The following is a 21,806-nucleotide window of genomic DNA, read 5'->3' as shown; positions in this document are numbered from 1 at the left end:
TTTAATTCGACGGGAGCGTATGGCACACACTCGCGTGAAAGTCGAGGAGGCGTGCAGTCCTAGCGGCGTCTCTCGGATAATCCTCTCCGGGCTCGTACGCCATTAGAAATTCAAATTCCTCGCGGGGACCACGGCCGGGAGAGAAGAAGACGCCGAAACGTGAGTGAATGCGTGGCGCTCATTACGCATTCGTCACGCTTCCGTCGAAGACGGCACTGGTTATCGGTACCCCTGCTTACAGCTGTTTCGAGCTATTGTCTAGCGGAGGGACGCGCAGCCTTTCCACGAGCAAGGCGCACAAACGTCTATAAACAGTCAGGGCTCCCTTGGGTAGCGAGGGACAACCATAATAAACGAGATAAAAAGAATTGGGTTGGCGATAAGGCACGCTGTGCACCCTGTACATGTTGTGGCACTGAAATGACACTGTGAGACTCTTAGAAGGTACGTATCTGATACTCTCGGATCACCTGCGACCCAAAATTGAAATTTTATTATTTCAAAATTCACTTAACCCTTTTGTGACGGCGATGCTACCCGTCTATATTGCTCCGCTGAACATCCTGCCGTTTTGGATCGTTTCGTGGATGTCGGATATATCCGACGCTAGGCGCGAAAGAGTTAAGGTTGCCGAAAAAATCATTTCGTACATCGCTTTAGGTATCTTTAAAGAAGATATTGAGAGCATATAGTTTTCGTTTACAGTAAGGAAATCGAAATTAGGGAGTGAAGGCTTGGTATTCTAGCGGTCTAACGCATATTGGCACGTTTGTAGAGAACAATACAATTTTCTGGGGTCGTCGACACCCCTGCAGGGGGTCAATTTTGACCCCGTAGTACATTTACTTGTACTATTACTCATCTATATGTATTATTAAATAAATAAATAAATAAGTAAATTATTTCGTTTATTTTCTATGAGTAATAAATTTATAATAATAATGATAATAATAATAATTTTCTCTCGTGCGTGCTCGAAAATAAATTTCTGAACGAGAATACTGCTCAGAAAGTCTCCTTGAACGCATACAGGAATCTCATCCCTAAAAGAAATATAAAGCTGGGGTGGCTCGAGTTATAAGACCCCTCGAGTGACATGCGTAGCCTTAACTGTGAAAAGAAACAGATTTAAGGTACGGGTCACTCGTGACCCGGTGTCCGCGGGGAGTTAAGTGCAAGTTTATACAGTCTTCCTCTCGCGGTGCCAACTATCTACTGCTAGTAGAGCTGTAAATATTCGAATAATTGGGAGTATTCAAATATTCGAATAATTAGGAGTATTCGAATATTCGGAGTGATGAAATTTTTGATTGTACCGAAGAGGAATATATAATTTATAATTTTACCAAAAATTGATGAAGTTTCAAGTTTATCGCTTGAAGAGCAAATAATCGTAAGACCAATATGAAAAGAATTTCACGATAAAGTGTGAAAAAGTATTTCATTTTCAGATTCCTATTCGGTAGAATCCGAAATCCGATCACTCCGAATATTCGAATACTCCTAATTATTCGTATATTCGAATCTCAAATTCAAATTCTCTGGAATTCGAAAGTATTCTAAACATTCTAAATATTCTAAATATTCTAAATATTCTAAATATTCTAAATATTCTAAATATTCTAAATATTCTAAGTATTCTAAAAATTCTAAATATTCTAAATATTCTAAATATTCTAAATATTCTAAATATTCTAAATATTCTAAATATTCTAAGTATTCTAAAAATTCTAAGTATTCTAAAAATTCTAAAAATTCTAAATATTCTAAATATTCTAAATATTCTAAATATTCTAAATATTCTAAATATTCCAAATATTCTAAATATTCCAAATATTCCAAATATTCTAAATATTCCAAATATTCCAAATATTCCAAATATTCCAAATATTCCAAATATTCCAAATATTCCAAATATTCCAAATATTCCAAATATTCCAAATATTCCAAATATTCCAAATATTCCAAATATTCCAAATATTCCAAATATTCTAAATATTCTAAATATTTGTAACTAAGTTTTTGAATACTTAGAATATTCAAGTATTCGAACCTGAATTCGTAACTAAGTATTTGAATACTTAGAATATTCAAATATTCGTAACATTCCTATCTGCCTCCGTTGAAATCCAGCTACAGTGCTGAATACACTTCGCTTTCATCCAGGAGAAGCTTCTATTACGCAGTTCTTCCTCTACATAGGTATCATCTCAAGAAAATTAATTTCATCTTCTTCGAACTGAATCCCCTTCGGATTAATGTAAGTCTTTAGAGAAACCTGGAATTAATCCTTCGGATGATGAAAATTTACGTATGAATCTTTCAAACAACTAGGGGTAAAAAAATGTCCAAGCTTCTACTTACACTGACAAAGGATTCGCAGGATCAAAGAGTTACCAATTTTTCAACCAACAATCCCTCGCTTTTCAAAATCCCCAATTTTGTAACAGGAGCGAGGGGGTTCATAATGGGATTTAATTTCGCGAGGCAGCGGTGACGAATTTCCATCGGGACAGCGAGAGCCAGGAGCTTGGGGACTGGACAGTGAAACGTGTGAAACACGTGTCAGCCAAATGCCAGCGTTTCCCTCGGCAAATCGGACGGCGGCCACATTTTTCAGGGTTCGAGTGCGTGCCATGTGACAGCACGAGCCACGGAACCACGACAGGCCACGCTGTTTCCCCGAATTTACAACTGCCCCGCCATCCTCGTCTTTGTCCTTACTCTGTGTTCTTGCTGTTCCTGAAAAGAGCTGAAGGCATCCAGAACGTGACGCTCGAGGCTCGAGCATCCGTTGGCAATAAATCGTCGATACCTGCGATGGTCAATTGCCTTCGAGTCTTACGTTTTCCATTATCCCTCTTTTTCTCAAGTAGGCTTGGAGCAAAAAATAGAATCAGTTTCTGAAGACTGCCTGAGAATTTTTATTCAAAAGAAGTCGCGGGGAATGTAAGGGTGTTGTCCTTAAATTACGGACGGCTTTTCGTGGGGGGAGGGTGTCGCGAATTTCTTACGTTTTGTTACAAGGGCGGAGGGGGAGTCAGGTAGCGTCTTACGTAATATTTTCTAACCTAATTTTCTAAAAAATGACGTCTCACCGCACACACGTTAGATGCTTTTCTTTTAAATCGTGGAAAAAGTTTAATGAAAAAAATATTACGTAAGGAAGGATGGGGTTGGAATATTAAATCTTACGAATTTTTTTACTGGCGAAGGAAGGGGATAAAAAATCGGCAAATTTACCTTACATAATTTAAGGACAGCCCCGAACAAGATATTCATTTCCTTAGAACTGGAATATTCTGCTGCAACCCTCTGTTGTATTTCATTTAATTTATTCTTCTACTCTGCTTGTTCTATTGTTTCCCTGGATTCTCTTATAATCTACTCCATTTCAGTGCACTTTATTGCGGTCTGCGTTATTCCGCTTTGTTCCGCCGTTGTTTGTTGCATTCCGTCCTTCTTTTAATATGTAGCACCTGGTTCTACCTGGTTTTACCTCGTTCTAGTGCATCAGCAGAGTGTGCTATATTTCCTGCGACCTCGCTATGAAAAATTCAAACCCAGCCATGTTGCCATCCCCCAGGCACACTTTCGCAAGAAATTAATAATGATTCGGTCGAGTTGGTCTTGAAGGTTAATAATCTTCCTAGTTCCTCAACGTTACCGCAACGTACCCCATGCTCATAAATAATTCAAGCAACTGTTAGTTACCACAGCAAACAATCTAATTCCCCGTTAAAACCTGCACCGTTCCATCTTGCAATTAAATGCGCTGCCCCCTCCCCGTTGACCGCCCCGTAATACTTTATTAAGTATAATTCCTTGATCTTCTAAGCCATCAGCAATCATATTGCTTTTCCACACGCTCCTGCATATACTGGGTGACCCATTTCCACTTGGAGGATTTATGGAGGATACAAATGGCGGGCTTAAGGGATCTAGGGGAGTCCTCGGAAACGGGGGTGTTTCAAGGATATCTTCAGTTTTCTTCTTAACTGATATTCATGGATTTTTATTTCTCAGCTCCGTGGAAAATTAGGAGCTGGGGTATCTACGCTGAAAATCTCAGCAAATTCGTCGAACACTTTGTCCTCAAAACTCAAGATTCTTCTTCGATTATATTTCAGTATTAAGTTCTTAGAATTTATTAAGGGGTAATGACACAGTAGAGCCCAGAAAACCAGCCTGATTTTGAGAATTTTTTATGCGAGTATAGTGAATGGAACGCAAAATCTCTTTGAAGGCCTTTATTGTACATACCATGAAGTATGATCACAATTTTTTTTTTGATTATTTTAATACAAAATGGTGTCACCACAGCTCAATGAAAGAAGCTCCTTCTCAAAAACAGTGTTCCGCGGCCGGAAAGATTTCTCCTTCAATTTTTTACCTAAAACAAAAAACCGAAAATTGTTGAATTCTGTATAAGATTATCTCGGGAAGTACACGAGGAAATTAAAAAGTACTTCTTTTTGTAAGAATGGTGCATGATTGAAAAAACCACGGAACTGCCACAACCTAAAAATTGTTGAAACGTTTTGTTCAATCACGCACCATTCTTACAAAAATTAGTATTTTTTAACGTCCTCGCGTACTTCCCGAGATTATATAGAACTCAACAATTTTCGGTTTCTTGTTCTAGGTCAAAAATGGAAGGAGATATCTTTCCGACCGCAGAACACTGCTTTTCAGAAGAATCCTCTTCTGTTGAGTCATGGCGCCGCCATTTTGTATTAAAAAAGTTAAAAAAAAAATTGTGTTCATACTTCAAGGTATGTACAATAAAAGCCTTCAAACACATTTTGTATTCTATTCACTACACTCGCATAAAAAATTCTCAAAGTCAGGCTGCTTTTCCGGGCTCTACTGTGTCATTACCCCTCAAATGTCTTTTAGTCACATCCCGAAGAGCAGCGCAATCTCGAACCACCCCGTAGATAAGTATCGCCCAGAAGTCGATAATTAGCTAAATCAGCCCGGGGTCTGTCAGAACTTGGCAGCCCAGGCGCATCCTTGCATTCGTTGCACTATCTCCGGGAATATACGTAACGTTGCAGACGTAATTGGACAGATTGCCCCTCGACATTCACGGTGCAGAGCAATTTTTACTATTCCAACCCCTTATCGGTGCTACACATCAAATTACCCCTGCCTATTCCCCTTATGCGTCGCACTATCCCCTTAAAGGCGGCCGCGCATTGGAACAGCAGCCTTTAGGGGGGAAAACACTGTAACGGTCTGAAAAGTAAGGGTATTTTCGGGAATTATTTTCTCAACCAAACAACGCAAGTAAATCAATGTATTGTTCCGTATAATTAACATTGAAGGGTACAAAAAATTTCTTAAGCAAATTCATGAATCCGTTTCCGGTATACTCTTCGTCAAAGTGTCCGTTACAGCAAAATCGTTCGTCTAGCGTTGACAGTGCTTTAGTCCTACGGTTAATCTTAATTAAAAAAAACAACAATATTTAGAAACTGGAAGCCTATATCTATTAAAGGACGTAAGGAAAAGTCAATATCTTAAGAAATAACAAAAAGGCAGATCACTGGAAACAAATTCCTATTTCAGGGAGAAATGTTGATAAAGAAAATAGAAGTTTTTTATTTTTTATATATAGTCTCAACGCGGTTGAAAATGTCATTCTGAGGAAAACGCGTTCAAAGTGTCGCACAGTGGTTTCAAAGTGACTTTTTGTGGACAAAAATCTGTAAATATCCCCGTCAACCGATTTTTGGATTTTTTTGCTCGTTTTGTCAGAGATTAAATTCGCGAAAATGTCACACAGTAGTTTTACAAAATTTCTTTAGGGGTGGAAAAAAATGCTAAACTCTTGGTTCCGAAACAAGGAGTTTATTAACCATTTTTTTCATATATCATTAAAGGGAGATAAAATAAAAAATAAATATAGATTAAACAATTCAAATTTAAACAAGAAAACTAATGTTAGCCTTCTTCCATATATTCTACATCTTCTGCGTCTTCTTCATTATTGAACAAAAGATACTTTGCGTCTTTTTCAGGTTGACCTATATTTCCGTCAATTTTACGAATTTCTTCATAAAATTTGAAGAGATCATTTTTAATACATGTCTTTCAGAAAATATAAAAAAATCGATTCTTCCAATTTCTTACAGTGTCTTCCTCCCTTAAAGGTTCTTCTTCGCCCCTCCTCAAAAACCACCCTTACCCTCTGCAACCCCAATTCCTCGAGCCCCATCAAGTATTAAATACTCCCCCTGAATTAACACGTACACACATTTTCATTGCATTCAATAAACATATCATCGCAAATTACAAATTCGTGATTTCCCTGTTCCGGTAGTTAAGCATGGAACCCCTTAACACTAACACACGCAAGCATGGAGCACAGATAATACAATATATCACCTTGAAGCCACATTATTTTATATTTCTTCGAGCAGCCCCCCTTTACGATTCCACCGATGGTAATCGAGAAAAGCAAGGAAGGTGACCGTGGCAGGGGCTGCAATCGCGATTATCGGGGGCGATAGAGGGTCCTTCGCTCGCTGCAACCTTGTTGCAGAGGTTATTAAGAAATCTCCATTTTTCGATGGATCTGCCTCGATCGTTTCGCTGATACGCAGAGCAACGGGGAAGGAGGGTGGAGTTTGAAGGGGTCAGAGTGTTGTTGCCGCGAAAGGAAACGCGTGGCCCCTCCGCGCCAGGAGGAAATACACGCTCCGCTCTATTCCCCGTACGCACATGCGTGACAGACACGCAAGCGTGCACGCGCGCGGCACTAACCTTACCCCAACAGAAATTGTTTGCAGCCGCGCATGCACGCGCGCGAGCTCCCTCTTCTGCTCCTCCGTCAGACGCATCTTCGAGGATCGGTGAAAGGTCTCTATTATGTCATTTTTTGTTAACAAAACGTGTATTCGGTTAATAATAAGAAGATGTATTTGGAGGGGAGCTTTAGGAGTGATTGCTAAGGCTCTTTATTACTTCCTAAGAATCTTGTACCCGATATTTCGCAAGCACCTTTCTTAGGTGACTAAACTGTCCCACGCGGAGAACGCCTATGGGCGTGCTACCAGTGTGCTTAATAGATATAAGCAGAGGCGTCCCGCACGCCACGTAGCGCAAGAAACTGGAAACTCAGAATTGGAAGATTTCCAACTTTGTGTTCACTCTGAAATACAGTGGAGGCTCTCGGTATCGCACTCAATGGATTAGAAACGAATTGTCCTGGGGAATTGCCTGTTTAGAAGTGGAAATTAAGTTCGTCCGCAAAAGGAATATATTTTCAGGCCTCCTTTTCGAGATTCTCCCTCGGGGTGTCTTGAGACGAGCCGGATCCACCGTCCGCCACGCGTTGGGCCCTCCTTATTTATCTCGAAATAACGCGCGGCTGGCGCACATGGGCGTTTCTTCGGGCACCGCCAGATGCGTGGGTGGTGGCAGTGAAGAGAAGAGAAGGAGAGCACGAATGACGGTCACATGGCCGTCGTCGCGGGCTCCTCTTCTGCTCTGAGTTGTCAGTGTTCCGTGAAGTGTTGTACCGTAGCCAGCGTTCACGTTCCGTCTATCGAGGGCAACCCTGACCGACACGAGGCGGTCTTGAGAATCGAGAAGGGGCTGCGAGACGCTCGCACCGCGACGACCTCCCCTCGCTTCGCGTCACGCTCCCTGGCACTGTGGATAACGAGGCAGAGGGTTCTTCTGCGGAGGAAGAAACTTCTGCTGCGGAGGGACAAAATTCTTCTGCGGAGGGAAAAAAATTCTTCCGCGGAGGGAAAAAATTCTTCTGTGGAGGCAGAACTTTTTTTGTGGAGGCAGGAGCTTCTTCTGTGGAAGCAGAGCTTCTTTTATGGAGGCAGGAGCTTCTTCCGTGGAGGCAGAAATTTCTTCTGTGAAGAGAAAGAGCTTCTTCTGTGGAGGCAGGAGCTTATTCTGCGGAAGCAGAAGCTTGTTCTGTGGCGGCAGGAACTTCATCTGTGGGGACAAAGCTTCTTCTTCAGAGGCAGAAGATTCTTCAGTGGAGGCAAAGGCTTCTACTGTGAATACCAAAGCCTCTTCTCTGAACGCAGCACTTTCTACGGACTTGCAGCTTCTGTGGACTTTTCGAGAAAGAAGCGACGTTGGAAAGCAGTCCTCTTGTGTGAATTAAATTTCGAGGGCTGTGGGAAATTTGTACGTGGTTGGGAGTTTAAAGGGACTTCGAAGTGTGTCCTTCGGTGGACTTCAAGGGGAGTGAAGATTGTTCTTGGGAAAGGGCAAAGGGGCAAAGTTTTGTTTTTCGAGCTTGTGGAAGAGGTGTCTTTGGATGTGAATTGAGTTTAGCTTAAGCTCGAAGATCTTGCAAGTATATTTTTCGAGGGAAAGAAGAGGGGCTCCATCTTTGAATTCTGCAGAAAGTGTCACTGAAGACAAAGTTCTCTTGAATATAGAATTCTGTCTTTATACTTATAAGATGAAGTAGTCTTCTTATCGAGGGAAGGAGAATATTCTGGACATCTGCTCAAACCTTCCAGCAAATAAAAAAAGTCTGAAGTGTACTGGATCCTGGAAAAGAGGAACTTCAAAGGAAACTCGGAGGATCTTAATTTAAATTATCTTCGTTTTAATTTCAAAGATCAAATTAAATTAGAACGAAGAACAATAAACAATTAATACAAGCATCGTTTAACGCTCCTCGCCCATAACTCCAAAGTGAACTTCGCTGTTCAACGAGCATGAGAACAGAAGTGGAGAATAAAAATAAAAAGAATACTATCGAATCACACGAAGGGTTCCACCACGAACGCATAATGCAATCTTTCATGAGTCTCCTCCGTACTCTCGAAGAAAGAACAACTTCTGCAACTCCAAGTGCACCTTCTCTGAAAACACTGTAACCAGATCAACTAAATCCTGAGCAAAATCCTCATGGACCAGAAATTGTGTGTTCAAAACAAAGGAAAATTGAACCCAGAAGAAATTCGTGAAAAAGAAAAGAAGATTCCAAGAATGTTCACATTAACCAACATTCACCAACTGCCTCTAAAACGTTGAAGGTAAGACCTCAAACACTCAGCCAAAAACATTGCAAACAATCAAACAATTTCTTTGCGATATCGTGTTGGAGCAAAAGTTCGTAGCATTATTAATTTTAAGTGAAATTAATCGACAATATTCAAATATTTGTACATAGATTTATTCAACCACACGCGTGCATTTTACTCCACCTTCTAAAATAAGTATTTTATTTTCAACAGGTGACGTTCATACGTCCCAACGCTATTTACTGAAAAACGCTACGAACTTTGTTACCAAGCCAATATAATCTATTCCAAAGATGCTGAATTTTTATTCCCACAATTTCTACTAACAGAAGCTTCCACCTGATTTCCCCAAAGGACATTATTCAAACGTCCACAAATAGCCCCGAAAATTCCTGATATTACTTAAGCCGCGTCCATTTCGGTGCGCGAAGGGAACGTAAAGCTACCACCCTCGAATTAGAGCGCGATTTCGTTTGCTCGGTGCGAGCGTTGATCGAGGTATGCGGAGCACGTGGACGATCAGCTGATCGCGGTGACTCTGTCTGTTTCCCGATACCAGAAATCCTCACTCCACCCTTCCCCATCGGGCTTGAATTCGTGTTTTTAACTCGTTAAAAAAAAATCGATCTTGTCGCGAGGATTTCATCTTTGTTTCCGTATTACTCCCTTCGCTCGGAATTTCCCTCGGTCGGAGGGGGAAGGAAGCTTTCCGCCGCGCATGCTCCATCAGTGGATACTTTTAAGGCGCCGAGAAATCTGTACGAATATTCCATTAGGAATTAGGCAGGCAGCTCACCGTGTATATTAATAGATCGAACCTGACAGCCGAACCTAACCAGACGCGCGGACCTAACGCGCGAAATCGTTGCCTGCGTTTTCGAGCTACGACCTCCACGCCAGTTCTATTTCCGTGGCTTTTGTGCGCCGCGGTTCCTCCCTTTTTTTTCCACCGCTTAAATATCTCGGGCTGAACCGAGCCTGGTGCATGTAAATACGGGGGAAGCGGGAGGCATTCGTTTTGGGGAAGTTTGTTTTTTGTTTCTGGCTTGTTTTCGAGTTTCGCCTCTTACTTCTCGGCGAGGCGCGCGCGGGTAGCTTCGGAGAGAGTATAATGACAGATATTTTTGGCGGAGTAGGTTCTGCTTTTACTGGGGAACGGAGATTGAGGCTGGAGGAATTAAAGGGAGAGGGAATTATACTCGTTGGATATTAATTACTGGAATTTTCAAAGCACTTCCTTAGAGTCCAAATTTCGGGGTGAGAAATCTGCTGGGTGGCTCGTTGAACTTATTCCTATTTTTCGTCAGCTTGAAAATTTAAATTCTCATATAATTTGGGGCTGTAGTCAGAGTAGGAAATATTGATTGAGGCTGTGGGACAGCTACCTTCGCCTCATTGGCGAAAACAGAAGGCTAAAGGTCTCGAAAGACACTTGTGAAGACTTCTTTTTTTCTACGAGGGTAGATGTCCCTGTTACTGCAACTTTATTTATTTTACTTCATAAAAACGTGGCGCATAAAGAATAATTTCGGATAATGATAATAAAAACTGTCTCAGTTTAATAATAATTCTTTTTTGTTTGTACACTATTCTTTTTACGTCACGTTTTTATTAAGTAAAGTAAATGCAGTGGCAGTAAAAGGACACTGGCAGTAATTACGGCATTTGTTCTATAACCACAGAAAAGGAAGCTTGTTGGAGGTGAAGCTCAGAGGATTTAATTTTTATTCTTTTTATGGAAATACCGAGAACTCGCTTTTAGAGAATTTCCAAGGAAAGCAGCCCACGATTTACTTGTAAAATCAACTATAGCCACGGTGCATCGATACCTTCGGCTCGATTTCGTACGCGACGCGCATTTTTAAAGCTCGCCTCTGGCCGCTTACGCAACGCGTCGCGCTTATGGCACCGACGTCTCGAAGCAATCGCGTGCACTTGCACGTTCAATCAGATCCGAACGCGAGCCTCTTATCGAGCTCTGTAATTTATCGTAGCCACGGCTTGGCGAAAAGCCGGGCTTCGTTGCTTTCTTTTCTTGGTGTGGCTATTACTGTCTCCTATTGTGACATTACAATTCTCGTGGAAACTGTGGGTGATAAATTCGATGCGTTTAAAGAAGCATGTAAGTGTTAAGGAATACTAAGAACGTCGGTGGAACGGTAAAGAATTTTCAGGCACGCTTTTGTATAGTTAGATCGTTAACTTTACATCGATGATTCAGAGAGGGATTCTACAGAGAATAATATACAGTTAGGACTTCATTTTTCAAGCTCTAACTGAACAGTGTTGGAAAGCACGAGTTTTGAATATAAATTTCGCGCCATTTAGCCAAATGGCGTTAGCTAATTATAAATGAGTAGGTACTACTGAATATGTAACAGCAGAGATTTTAAACTACTTCAAAACAAGTATAATAGGAAAATTTCACGGAAAGACATATAACAAATTTATCACAATTTTTAATTTGAAATAGAATAGAATATGTCTGCTTGGGAATTGATGGTAACTTAACTAACAAAATCATAAATTTTACAGGGCAAGTAGTTTCAAATTTGCATTTAAATAGCAGTTGAACACAGGACCGTACGATTTGTTTTGATTTACATTTTTCAGTTAGGTATACCACGCGCATCTGCGTACATTATTTTATGTGCCCGAGAGAAATGTTTAACAAACTACCAAACGCTGGAATTTAACAGGAAAATGATATAAAAGAATCGCAGGGACGCTTTGTTTATTTCCGTCCGCGGAAGCAAGTGGCACGTGAGGCAGTGGAACAGAAAGAAGCGTGCGTGGATACGGTGCCACGGTTTGCTGGTTTGCAAATCGGCCTAATTTACGTATCCCGTGCTAATTAACGACCCAGGCGGCTCGGTCACTTTTAAAGGAACGACCCGTGAAACCCTGGCGCTCGCGCGCTCCTAGGGTCACGCGCGCCGCCGGATACGCGCTCTTTTTCTCGGCGCGGGCTTACAGCAGGTGCATACCGTGCACCGGTTAAATGCAGTTCAGCTTGACCCAGCAGCGATCGACGAACTTCTTTTTCACCTTGGGGGCGAAAATAGCGCGCTAGGGGCGAGCACGGGTTCGAGTGGCTCGCTTTCGAGCACATTTTTTTGTATGACCACTTGGTAGCAATTTTGGAAATGGGGTGGTGGAAATTTCGGGGAGGATTTGGAAGATTTTTGGCGCTTTGGTACAATTTTTAAGATGGACTTGCTAGGATTTTTGGAAATGCTTTGGTTGGACTGTAGTGGAGGATTTGGAAATTTTGGGATTGGACTTGGGAGAGTTTTTGATAATACTTTTGTTTTAATAGAACTCTCGTGGAAGATTTTCGAGTTTCTGGCATTGGGCTTGGTAGAGTTTTTGGAAGTTTTGGAAATAAGGCTTGGTAGAATTCCGGGAAAGAATTTGGTAGAAACTTTGAGGAACAGTTAGGAGGAGTTGGTAGAATTTTTAATAGATACTTGGTAGGATTTTTAGAAATGATTTGGTAAAAGTTTGGAGGAGAATTTAGAAGTTTAGAGATGGCAGAATTTTGAAAAATAACTTGCTAGAGGCCCTGTAAATCGTATGAGAGTAAAAGTAGTATGGCTAGGCCGATTGTAAGCCAAATTTCAGTTTTGAGGGAGGGGGAAATCGAAATTTGGATTTGAAAATTTTCGAAATTATCTATCAAGCGTCTATCGTTCCACTTTAAATGTGTATTGAACACTATCGTACCAATCTGAACGTGTATTGGACATCTATCGTACCACTCTGAACGTGTATGGAACAGATAGATATATTCAATACACATTCAGAGTGGCACGATAGACGTTATGTGCATTTATGAGCTGGTGTCTTTTATACATCAGTTATATGGTAAAGTTCTTTCAAATTAAGTTTGAAAATTCTGAAAAGTTATTTTTAAATGTACTAGTAGTATAGCTAGGCCGGTTCTAATCCAAACTTGAGTTTTGAGGGAGGAGGAAATCCAAATTTGGATTTGAAAATTTTCGAAATTAGCTATCAGACGTCTATCGTTCCACTTTGAATGTGTATTGAACACTATCGTACCACTCTGAACGTGTATGGAACAGATAGATATTCAATACACGTTCAGAGTGGTCCGATAGACGTTCAATCCACATTCAAAGTGGAACGATAGAAGTTTGACAGATAATTTCGAAAATTCTCAAATCCAAATTTGGATTTCCCCTCCCTCAAAACTCAAATTAGGATTAGAACCGTCCTAGCTATACTACTAGTTCATTTAAAAACAACTTTTCAGAATTTCCAAACATAATTTGAAAGAACTTTACCACATAACTGATGTATAAGAAAACACCAGCTCATAAATGCACATAAGTAAAAAAAAAGTGCTCACAAAGCACTTTTCGCTGGCCCTCCATTTCCCAAAATCCACCAGCTGAGAAGAAGTCACCAACCCCCGAAAAACGAACTCCAGGAGACAAGAGAGACAAGAAATCCAGAAAGCATTCGGAGCGCATCACGGTCGCAACATTGCCGCGAACGCTAGAGTACCGCCGTGATTCGTCCCATCAGCTGATCCATCTGGACAGGGGAGTAAATCAGAGTGCTCGAGCTTTCATGGGAACGATAACCCGAGTCTCCTCCGCTTCCTCCCGCCCGCCCGTTCCTGGCACGAGCTCCGCGCACCGTCTTCATCGGAAGCCGCACGAAAATAGTAGCAACTACGGTTGCTGCAACAACGAGAGCCTCGCGCACCTATTGCAAGCACCACGGCCCAGGAATTCGAACGAGCTTCGAGGAAGCGAATTTTCGAGCAAACCCTCGGATTGCCATTCCTCCGCGAGGACATCTCGAGGACGCGCGAGATTCCCTTGAATTAAAAATCACGCTGCCATTCCACGCGGAAGTTACACAGGAGAAGAATCCTTGCGAAAGCAGTAACTCTTTTTTTAGGAAAATAAATGGCACCGCAATTGGGAATTTTTCTATTCCACTGTACCTTTTTATCCTCCCCCAAAAAAGGATTTTTTTTTAGTGCAACCTGGATGTATTTATAAGTCAGAAGGCAATCGACTAAAGTTCCCTCGATGGAATTGGGTTTGGAGATGAAATAATTGAACACGAGAGAGCGAGCGATTTTTGGCCAACGAGGCGGTGCTCCCTTGTGCTAGGTGCAAACGCGATGCACGCGAATGCAGCTGCGCGTGCGTTTAATCCTACTAGCCGCGAAACTACCGTAGCATGTCTGAAAATAATTATGCTTACCAGTGTAACACCTTGACGCAACGCTGAGGGGTTCTAGATGGGAGGAAGTGCAGCGAGGAAATTACGAAAATTATGGCGAGGCTTGGCAAGGTGGAGGGCGCAGTGCAGTTGAAAGGGGAGGGTTCTTTTTGCTGGAATATTTAAAGTCCGAAGGTCTAATAAAGGGAGCGAGAATATAGTGCAGGTAATTAGTGTAGAACGCAGGTTTTAAGGGGTTGATTGCCACTGCGACCCTGTAGAATAAATTGCAAACCCCAAAATTCACCTACGTTCACGATACTCGTATATTCACAAGGTTACCTTTCACGATTCTATTCCACTCACTTTTGTGCAAGGAACATCCCCTTTGGCCGTCCCACTACAAACGACCCCATCTTATACATTTTGAAATTCAAAGAAAATGACAGCGCAAACCACCTTGAGGAGCTCGCCCCGTGCATGTACGCAACGGAACGAAGGGAATGGCACGTTGAGAGGCGAGAGTCTCACAGAGCAAAGTTACGAAAGGGGATAGACGAGGACGGTGAGAGCCCGAAAGGAGGACGGAGTGGCAAGATCGCGCGCCAATATCACGCAGATAAAACGTGAATGAGACCCTCCCCCATCCCCCTTTTCCACCCCGTCCCACCACCATAAAACTGTCGTGGCTGTCGCGCGACACGCGTCTCCCTGCATCCCGTGCTAAATATAATATTCGAGCGTATTTTCAGCGATGAATGAAACTGACGCTGCTGAAAGCACGCTGGGGTGGCGGTGCACCGTCTCTGTGAATCGAAACGCGCGTGGCGGCGGTGGAGGCAACTTTCCTTCATAGAGTGCCGCGCGAAAATCAGCTGTCGCTATCGGTCGGCTGGTGATTTAGTAAGTGGCTTTGGGAGTGGATATTTGTGGCAGAGGGTGGAGGAGTGGAAGGGTTGGAAGAGGTGGGCCATTTTGGTTCATTGATTTAGGTTGCGACGGATAAAGTTTATTAATTCTTTGTGCGTTTGTTTTCTACTTGTCATCGTGAATGGAAAAGTGGTATAAGTGATAGAATCTTTAATGCGAGAAAACTGTGGGTCAAGTTAAAGCTTAATAGGAACATGGGTATAGCCAATACCCTCCAGAAATCGGATTCCAGATTTTCTAATTTTTTTAATTTTATTATTAATTTTTAATCCATGCTTATAATTAGAGTACATTTTATATTGTGTTAAAACACCCAGGAAAACTATATATTTGTATTAAATCTATATAACATTATTTTTTAGATTATAACGAAGGAGTTTTTTTATTGTAATAATAGTTAAAATTATGTAACTAATATAAATTACTATTACAATAAATAATTTATATAATGAGATTATATATATAATATCATATAAGTCTTTTCTTCGTTTATGTTTCTCACTGCATTTTCGCACTTGTGCCATTTTTGTAGGGTAAATCCAGGAGACGTGGTCCACCTAATATAAATTGGCTATTAAAACTAATATAGATATCACTTATTTTATCAGATCAAACCTATGTGTTCAGAATTTTACGTTAATTCAGAAAAAAACTGATCGATATTTGCTTTAAGACAACGTTTACTGTAAATCGGGTTGAAAACTGAAGTCATAACATCTGACCACGTCTCCCGAGGTGCCGGGTGAAATGGTTTTCGCCGTTGGCAGAGACCACTCACATAATTATTCATGGGGAAATAACAAAGAAATAAGCAAAATTATTTATCAGCGAATGAATTTATGATGAAAACAAGTAAAGAACACATCAAAGAAAAAGTCAACTACCTACTGGCGATTATCAAGGCAAATGAATACAAAAGCGAATAAATAAACTAAATAAACAAAAATAATAATAAAATAATAATAAAAATAAAAAAGAAACAAAAATAATAATAAAATCATAACTCGACTATCTCTCCTTTTTGCAGCGAGAGATGATTTTCTCGTTAGTTTTGAGAGGAACAGTTAATATAGCCAAATACTTTGGCTGCATTGTCCCTTAATATCTCTACTATCTTATTATCCCAAACATTAAACGAAAATAAACTTAGAAGTATATTTTAAATACAATTCTGTGCACCGCTGTTTGACAAAAGAGGTTAAATGTAACCTCAATTTACCTTTTATAGTCTAGAAATTCAGAAAAGACAGAAGCAAGCGAAATGACGCTATTCATTCAACTGTTTGGCTTCCAGAGAAGTAATTGGTCTGCACTTTAACGCGTTTTTACGTACAGACTCAGAAATACAGCGACTCGACCAACTCTCCGGCCCGACCGCGTCTCCCGGAATTACCGTAAGTCAAGTTGCGCGGAGGAAAACTGGTGCAAGTGAATTTCAAAAATAATTTAGGCGATGAGAGGAATATGCATACACTTTTAGGTTTTTGCTTATGGGTTTATTACTCTGTGGAATGGTTAATTGTTTATCGTTGGATCGAATGGAGCAACGACCAGCGGTGATTTTTATTTCTAATCGGTGAACGATGATAATTCTGTTCGTCACTTCACGAATGAAGGAATTTGAAATGGAAATGAGGACAGAAGAGATGGAATTAAAAATACTAGTTACAAATTGATAAAAAAGGAGTTGATTGATATTTTTTAAATAGTAGTGCAGTGAAACCGTATTTTCCTAATCGAGCCTCGTTAATCTCCATTTTCAACGAATTTCATCCCACATCTCTGTTTTTTCTCCTTTCCTATTCTCCATTAGCACCGAAGTTCGCGAGTGCAGGGTAGGTTTCCATTGATAGAGATTTTTGGTGGAGATTGACTGGCTCGATTGGAGATTGATTGATGGGGGTGATTGATTGGTGCGCTGTGCGAAAACTGACAAATGCATCGCATTTCTCTAGAATTTTTGGGGGATTCAAATGTAGTTTAAGTGGGTGTCAGTTCGAAGAAAGATTTTTACTGCAATAAATAATCTATTTTACTACGTCTATATTCCAATCCTAACATTATATCTACCATTATTTCCACTTGTTTCATTCTCAACTAGGGAATACAATCCCGGGATAAGGTATTCCGGGATCCCGCGATCCCGGCTGTTTTTTGGATTCTAAAAATCCCGGGATTTGATATAAATAATCCCGAGCGTGTCGGGATTTTTTTTTAAAAATGTGGATTACTTTATGAACACTTACAAAATATATAAATAAACAGAATAAATTAACGTAGTCATTTCATAATAATCAGGACAATAATAATAATAATGATTATTATTAAGTCGCATGTAACTAACTAAACTATATTTATTTTTACAATGATATTCTCACTTTCCACATTCTATTTCGAAATCGCGCGAGTTGCAAATCGCAACTTGTCTGAATACGTAAAGTCGAAACATTGTAGATATGTACTTTGGCTGCTTTGCTGTTTCTTCCTTCGCATTTCCAAAAAATCTTCACCATTATGAAGAACCATTGTTTACTGATATTATCTACTTATTCAGACTTTATTATTCTTCATTATTCTACTGTTTTTATTGTTAAAAATGATTTTAGTTGATGTTTCAGTCTAATAATAGAAAGTAACTTTGTTTACTTTAAATAAAGATGTCGAGTTTTAACACATAATAAATCATTTTACTTAGAGGAGAGCGGGGACAAACGTAACACTTTTTACATTTGGCCTAGCTGCGATCTGATGACCTTATTCTGCGATCTTTAAGCGTTTATAGCTCAGAGCAACGTTAACCGATTTTGATGCAAATTTAGGTACATATGTAACTTACTTCAATCTACAAATGACATTTTTTAAATTTTCATTACAGGCTCACAAAAAAAGTTAAAAAAACGACCTTTACAATTTTTTTTTTCTATTCAGACCAAATGCATTTTTTCCAAAACGGCGAAACACGTCACTTAGCAAACTAATCCTTCTAGCTTCTAAAAAAAACTCACGTCGTTTGGACCAATTCTAAAAAAGTTATGCGATTTTAAAAACCGTCCAAATACTTTTTTTACTCACTGTATGTATTTCTATCATTATTAACACATTTCCTAATCTCACTTTTGCTTTCTTCACATTCAAATCCTAATACTATTTTTAACATTATTTCCACTTCTCCAAATCTCAACTTCTCTTCCCCATATTCAAATCTTAATGTTATTTCTACCATTATTTCCACTTCTTTCAATCTGAATTTTACTTTCTTTGCATTTAAATTATAATACTATTTTTATCATTATTTCCACTTCTTTCAACCTCAACTTTAATTTCCCCATATTCAAATCCTAATACAATTTCCACTCCCATATCTCCTTCCCCCATTCCCAAATTGATTACACCCTCTAAGAAACCAAGACATCTACCACCCCTTAGTTGCCAGAAGCTGCTAATAAAAAGGCTAACAATACACTAGAAACTATTTCCAAACTCTGTTCAAGGGCTTACATAATTTCACCTGCTCTTCTGTTTCTTTGCAGAGCGCCCGCGAAGTGGCAGCGGTTTCTCGTGCAAGAGGTCACCATGGCAGTCGGTAAGCTTTTCACCCATTCCTGGACCGATACCCACGGCCACGTACAATCTCGAGGGGCGTTTAGCACGCGTGTCACGCGCCCCGCGCATAATCACCCGGCCACGTATCACGCTTGTACCTGGCTACCGCGTATTCCGCCTCGGCGACAAGTCCTTTTTCGTTTTTCATTTCGTAGGACTCGGTAGCGCGCTGCCTTCCACCGTGTGAATTCGATTCCCGTCCCCGCGAAATCGACCTCGCCGTGCGAGCTAAAAATACAATTCCAACAACTCTTAAGAATTCACAATTTACCCTCTATCATATTTTTTCTCCTTTTTTTTTGCGATGCTACTTGACAATAATTCTCCACGTGGTCTTCCTCGTTTCTTATATACACTACGATCTAGACTTTCTTTTTATTCGCAAGTTGCACCCTGGATGTCTTTTCTATATTTCACGCGGTGCACTTCGTTGGAGATTGATTCTTCGAACGTTGCGCTGCATTCCCGGGTTTCTTTCTCTTCTTTGTTATTGGAGACTCGCGGGGACTTTCTACGCCTCTGTAGAAATCTTCACACTGGATTTGAAGCGCTTTCAGTATCGAAGGCAGCGGGTTATTCTGCTTTTGAAGAACTGCCGAGGCTCAATTTTTCTTGGGGGCTTTTTATTAATTCGCCGTTGATACCAGTCTGTTAAATTGAATGCAGGGGAGAGGTGGGATGGTAGGGACACGTATTGAAAGGGACATTGCCATTATCTCAAAGACAAAGGATCTGCCCACGCCGAAAGTGTTTTTGTTCTGTAGCAACATTCGTCGAAAAGATTAATATTACCTTGTTCTATTACACTGTCCCATTCAATACAGCCAATTTATGAAAGGGACAAATTACACTTTTTTAAAAAGCGAAAAATAGGACAGGGCTGACTTTTATAATGCTACCAATTAGAAATGGAATGATTTTTTAATTCTTTTGCTATATTTAAACAAAAATGTCCCTTTCGATCCACCTCTGCCCTGCTATCACTTTTTCAAAGGAATTACGATTTTGAAAGTACCTGTATTCTTAAAACGGAAGACCTGGTATTCGACAGCTCGAAGGATCTAATTTCTGCTGAAAAAAGCCTCAAAGGATTTCCCTCAAGCGGCACTCTTTTCGAAGATTTGCTCATCTTCCCCTCAGTTGAAGGGTTCTTCTGAAAAAACGTCGGCTTCTTTGCCTCTCGATTCGAAATTGAATCTCGAAATTTGAAACCCTCTCTCGGTTCCATCCACCAAAGAAAAAATGTAAAAATTCGAGGTTTGGGGTTAAAGAAGAGGTGTTAATTTTTTTAAGAACCTTCTTGTGTTTTTGTGCACCCTCTGTGCAGGGTATGTAGAAGGGATCTGTCGAAAGATTTCGATCAGCAATCGAAAGCTGGAGACTCGAGTTCGTAGGCGATGAACGTACCTTGGGAACCGTTCTGGTTTCGATTTTTGCACCCTCGTCACGTAGCATCTATCCACCGAGCAAATTTCACAGATTTCCCGCGATCCACCACGTTCGATCCATCGATCCTTTACCTTCTGCTTCAGCTGCACTTATTAAAACAATTCTTTCACTTGGTAATACCGTTTAAGGATTTTATCTTCACTTAACTGTCGCCTGGCGGATGCAGGGTCTATTTTGACCCACAGGTTAATTCTTATTAGCTTCTTGGAGAAGATAATTGTTTTATCAGAATATATTTAATATACATTTAATTTACCCCGCATATATTTCATTTCGATTGACATTCTACTTTCCAAAATATATCCTTGGAAATATACAAAGCGGTTCAAAAGACGTTGCAAAAGAAATTTTAATAATTGTAAGCTCCTCGGGTCATTTTTAATCTAATCAGCTTTCCATTCCTTTGAAGATTCTAACTTTCTGAAATCTCTGTGGAGTAATTAGTAATGTGTATGTTTCTCGAGCCTTGATATTATATTAGGTAAATGTGTACCTGAATTGCAGTCCCTAGCAGAGTTGTGCAGAACAGAAACAAGAAGCTTAGTAACTCTATTGAAATACGAAGGTAGCTGAAGGCAATACTGAACTCCCCAAGACTCCTATTACTTAACTTTCCAAACTTCCAGCTTCATTATTTATACCTTGCTAAAACTCCCAGGCATTCATAATATTCTATTACCAATAAACTCTGCAAGTGCCCGATAAAATAAAAAAAAACAGCGCACAAGGAACGCTTACCCCCTTGAGTGACGACAATTTAAACGCTCAGCATAATGTCGCGTGCGGAACGCCTTTAGACGCATCTCTTACACACAGTCACTGAACGCCAATGGGCGTTCTCCGCCGATCCTGCGTCCACAACCTCTAAAGGGCTAAGAAACCCAACTTTCCGCCCCGAAAACTGAGCGACTCATTCGCTCCAATCATTTACACGGTGCTTTCGCAAGTTCACAAACATCCCTTCCCCTGGAAGACCCTGAAGAACTCGATATTGGGACAGCTGGCAGGAGCAGTTCGTAAGGTCACCCTCTCCGAAAATATTTTCCCAAACCCCCGAAGTCACCGCGCGAAACTCGTTCGCAGGAAGCTCTCCTAAACTCCCTCCCCTCGTCGCTTCACTCCCCTCTTCGGCTCCACGTCAATTCATCTTCGAAGAGTAGTAACGCGCGGATCGTGAACGCCGGTGGCGGACTTCCGGTGCCTCCGCGTCTGCCTCTCGTTCCTCGCTTCTGGTTTACGGGGTGGGGGACAATACCACGTCCGGTCCATCCCCCCACCTTCAAGTGCCACTCGATTCGTTCATGGCGTCCTATGGGCATCATGTATCTCTGACCCGACAGTCTCAGGTGGACCCTCGTGTTCGAATAGTCGCGAAACTCCTCTTCCTCTTCGCGCCTCGGTATCAGAAACGATATTCAGTTCGACGATAACCGGCTACTAACCGTGGACGGACCTCCATTCACGTTGCCACTGACGTAAACACCCCGTGGCAAGCTTCCACCTAAAGATATAATAATTCTGTGAGTGTCGCTACCCAAATAAAGGAACAGCAAGTGCCATTAATACTCTCGTCTTCGCTAACGAAGTGTCTTGACTCTTGACTGCTAGTGC

The 21,806-nt window shown here is 40.9% G+C and overlaps 1 protein-coding gene across 3 annotated transcripts in view; it reads left to right on the top strand.

Moving 5' to 3' along the window:
• Positions 1 to 7,367: 7,367 nt before the first annotated feature.
• Positions 7,368 to 21,806, top strand: part of Stumps (DBB domain-containing protein stumps) — a 58,951-nt gene continuing 44,512 nt past the window's right edge. For 2 of the 3 annotated variants that reach the window (XM_076806755.1, XM_076806754.1), the window contains exons 1-2: positions 7,370 to 9,023; positions 18,674 to 18,726. In XM_076806755.1, the coding sequence (XP_076662870.1) occupies positions 18,717 to 18,726 (10 nt within the window). In that variant the 5' untranslated portion in view covers positions 7,370 to 9,023; positions 18,674 to 18,716. Of the gene's footprint in view, positions 9,024 to 18,673; positions 18,727 to 21,806 lie in introns of all 3 variants that reach the window. The other variant, XM_076806753.1, reaches the window with a different exon arrangement.

The sequence above is a fragment of the Andrena cerasifolii genome, chromosome 2 (assembly GCF_050908995.1).
Source record: "Andrena cerasifolii isolate SP2316 chromosome 2, iyAndCera1_principal, whole genome shotgun sequence".
Lineage (NCBI taxonomy): Eukaryota > Metazoa > Arthropoda > Insecta > Hymenoptera > Andrenidae > Andrena > Andrena cerasifolii.
This window is presented reverse-complemented; position numbering and strand designations above follow the sequence as displayed.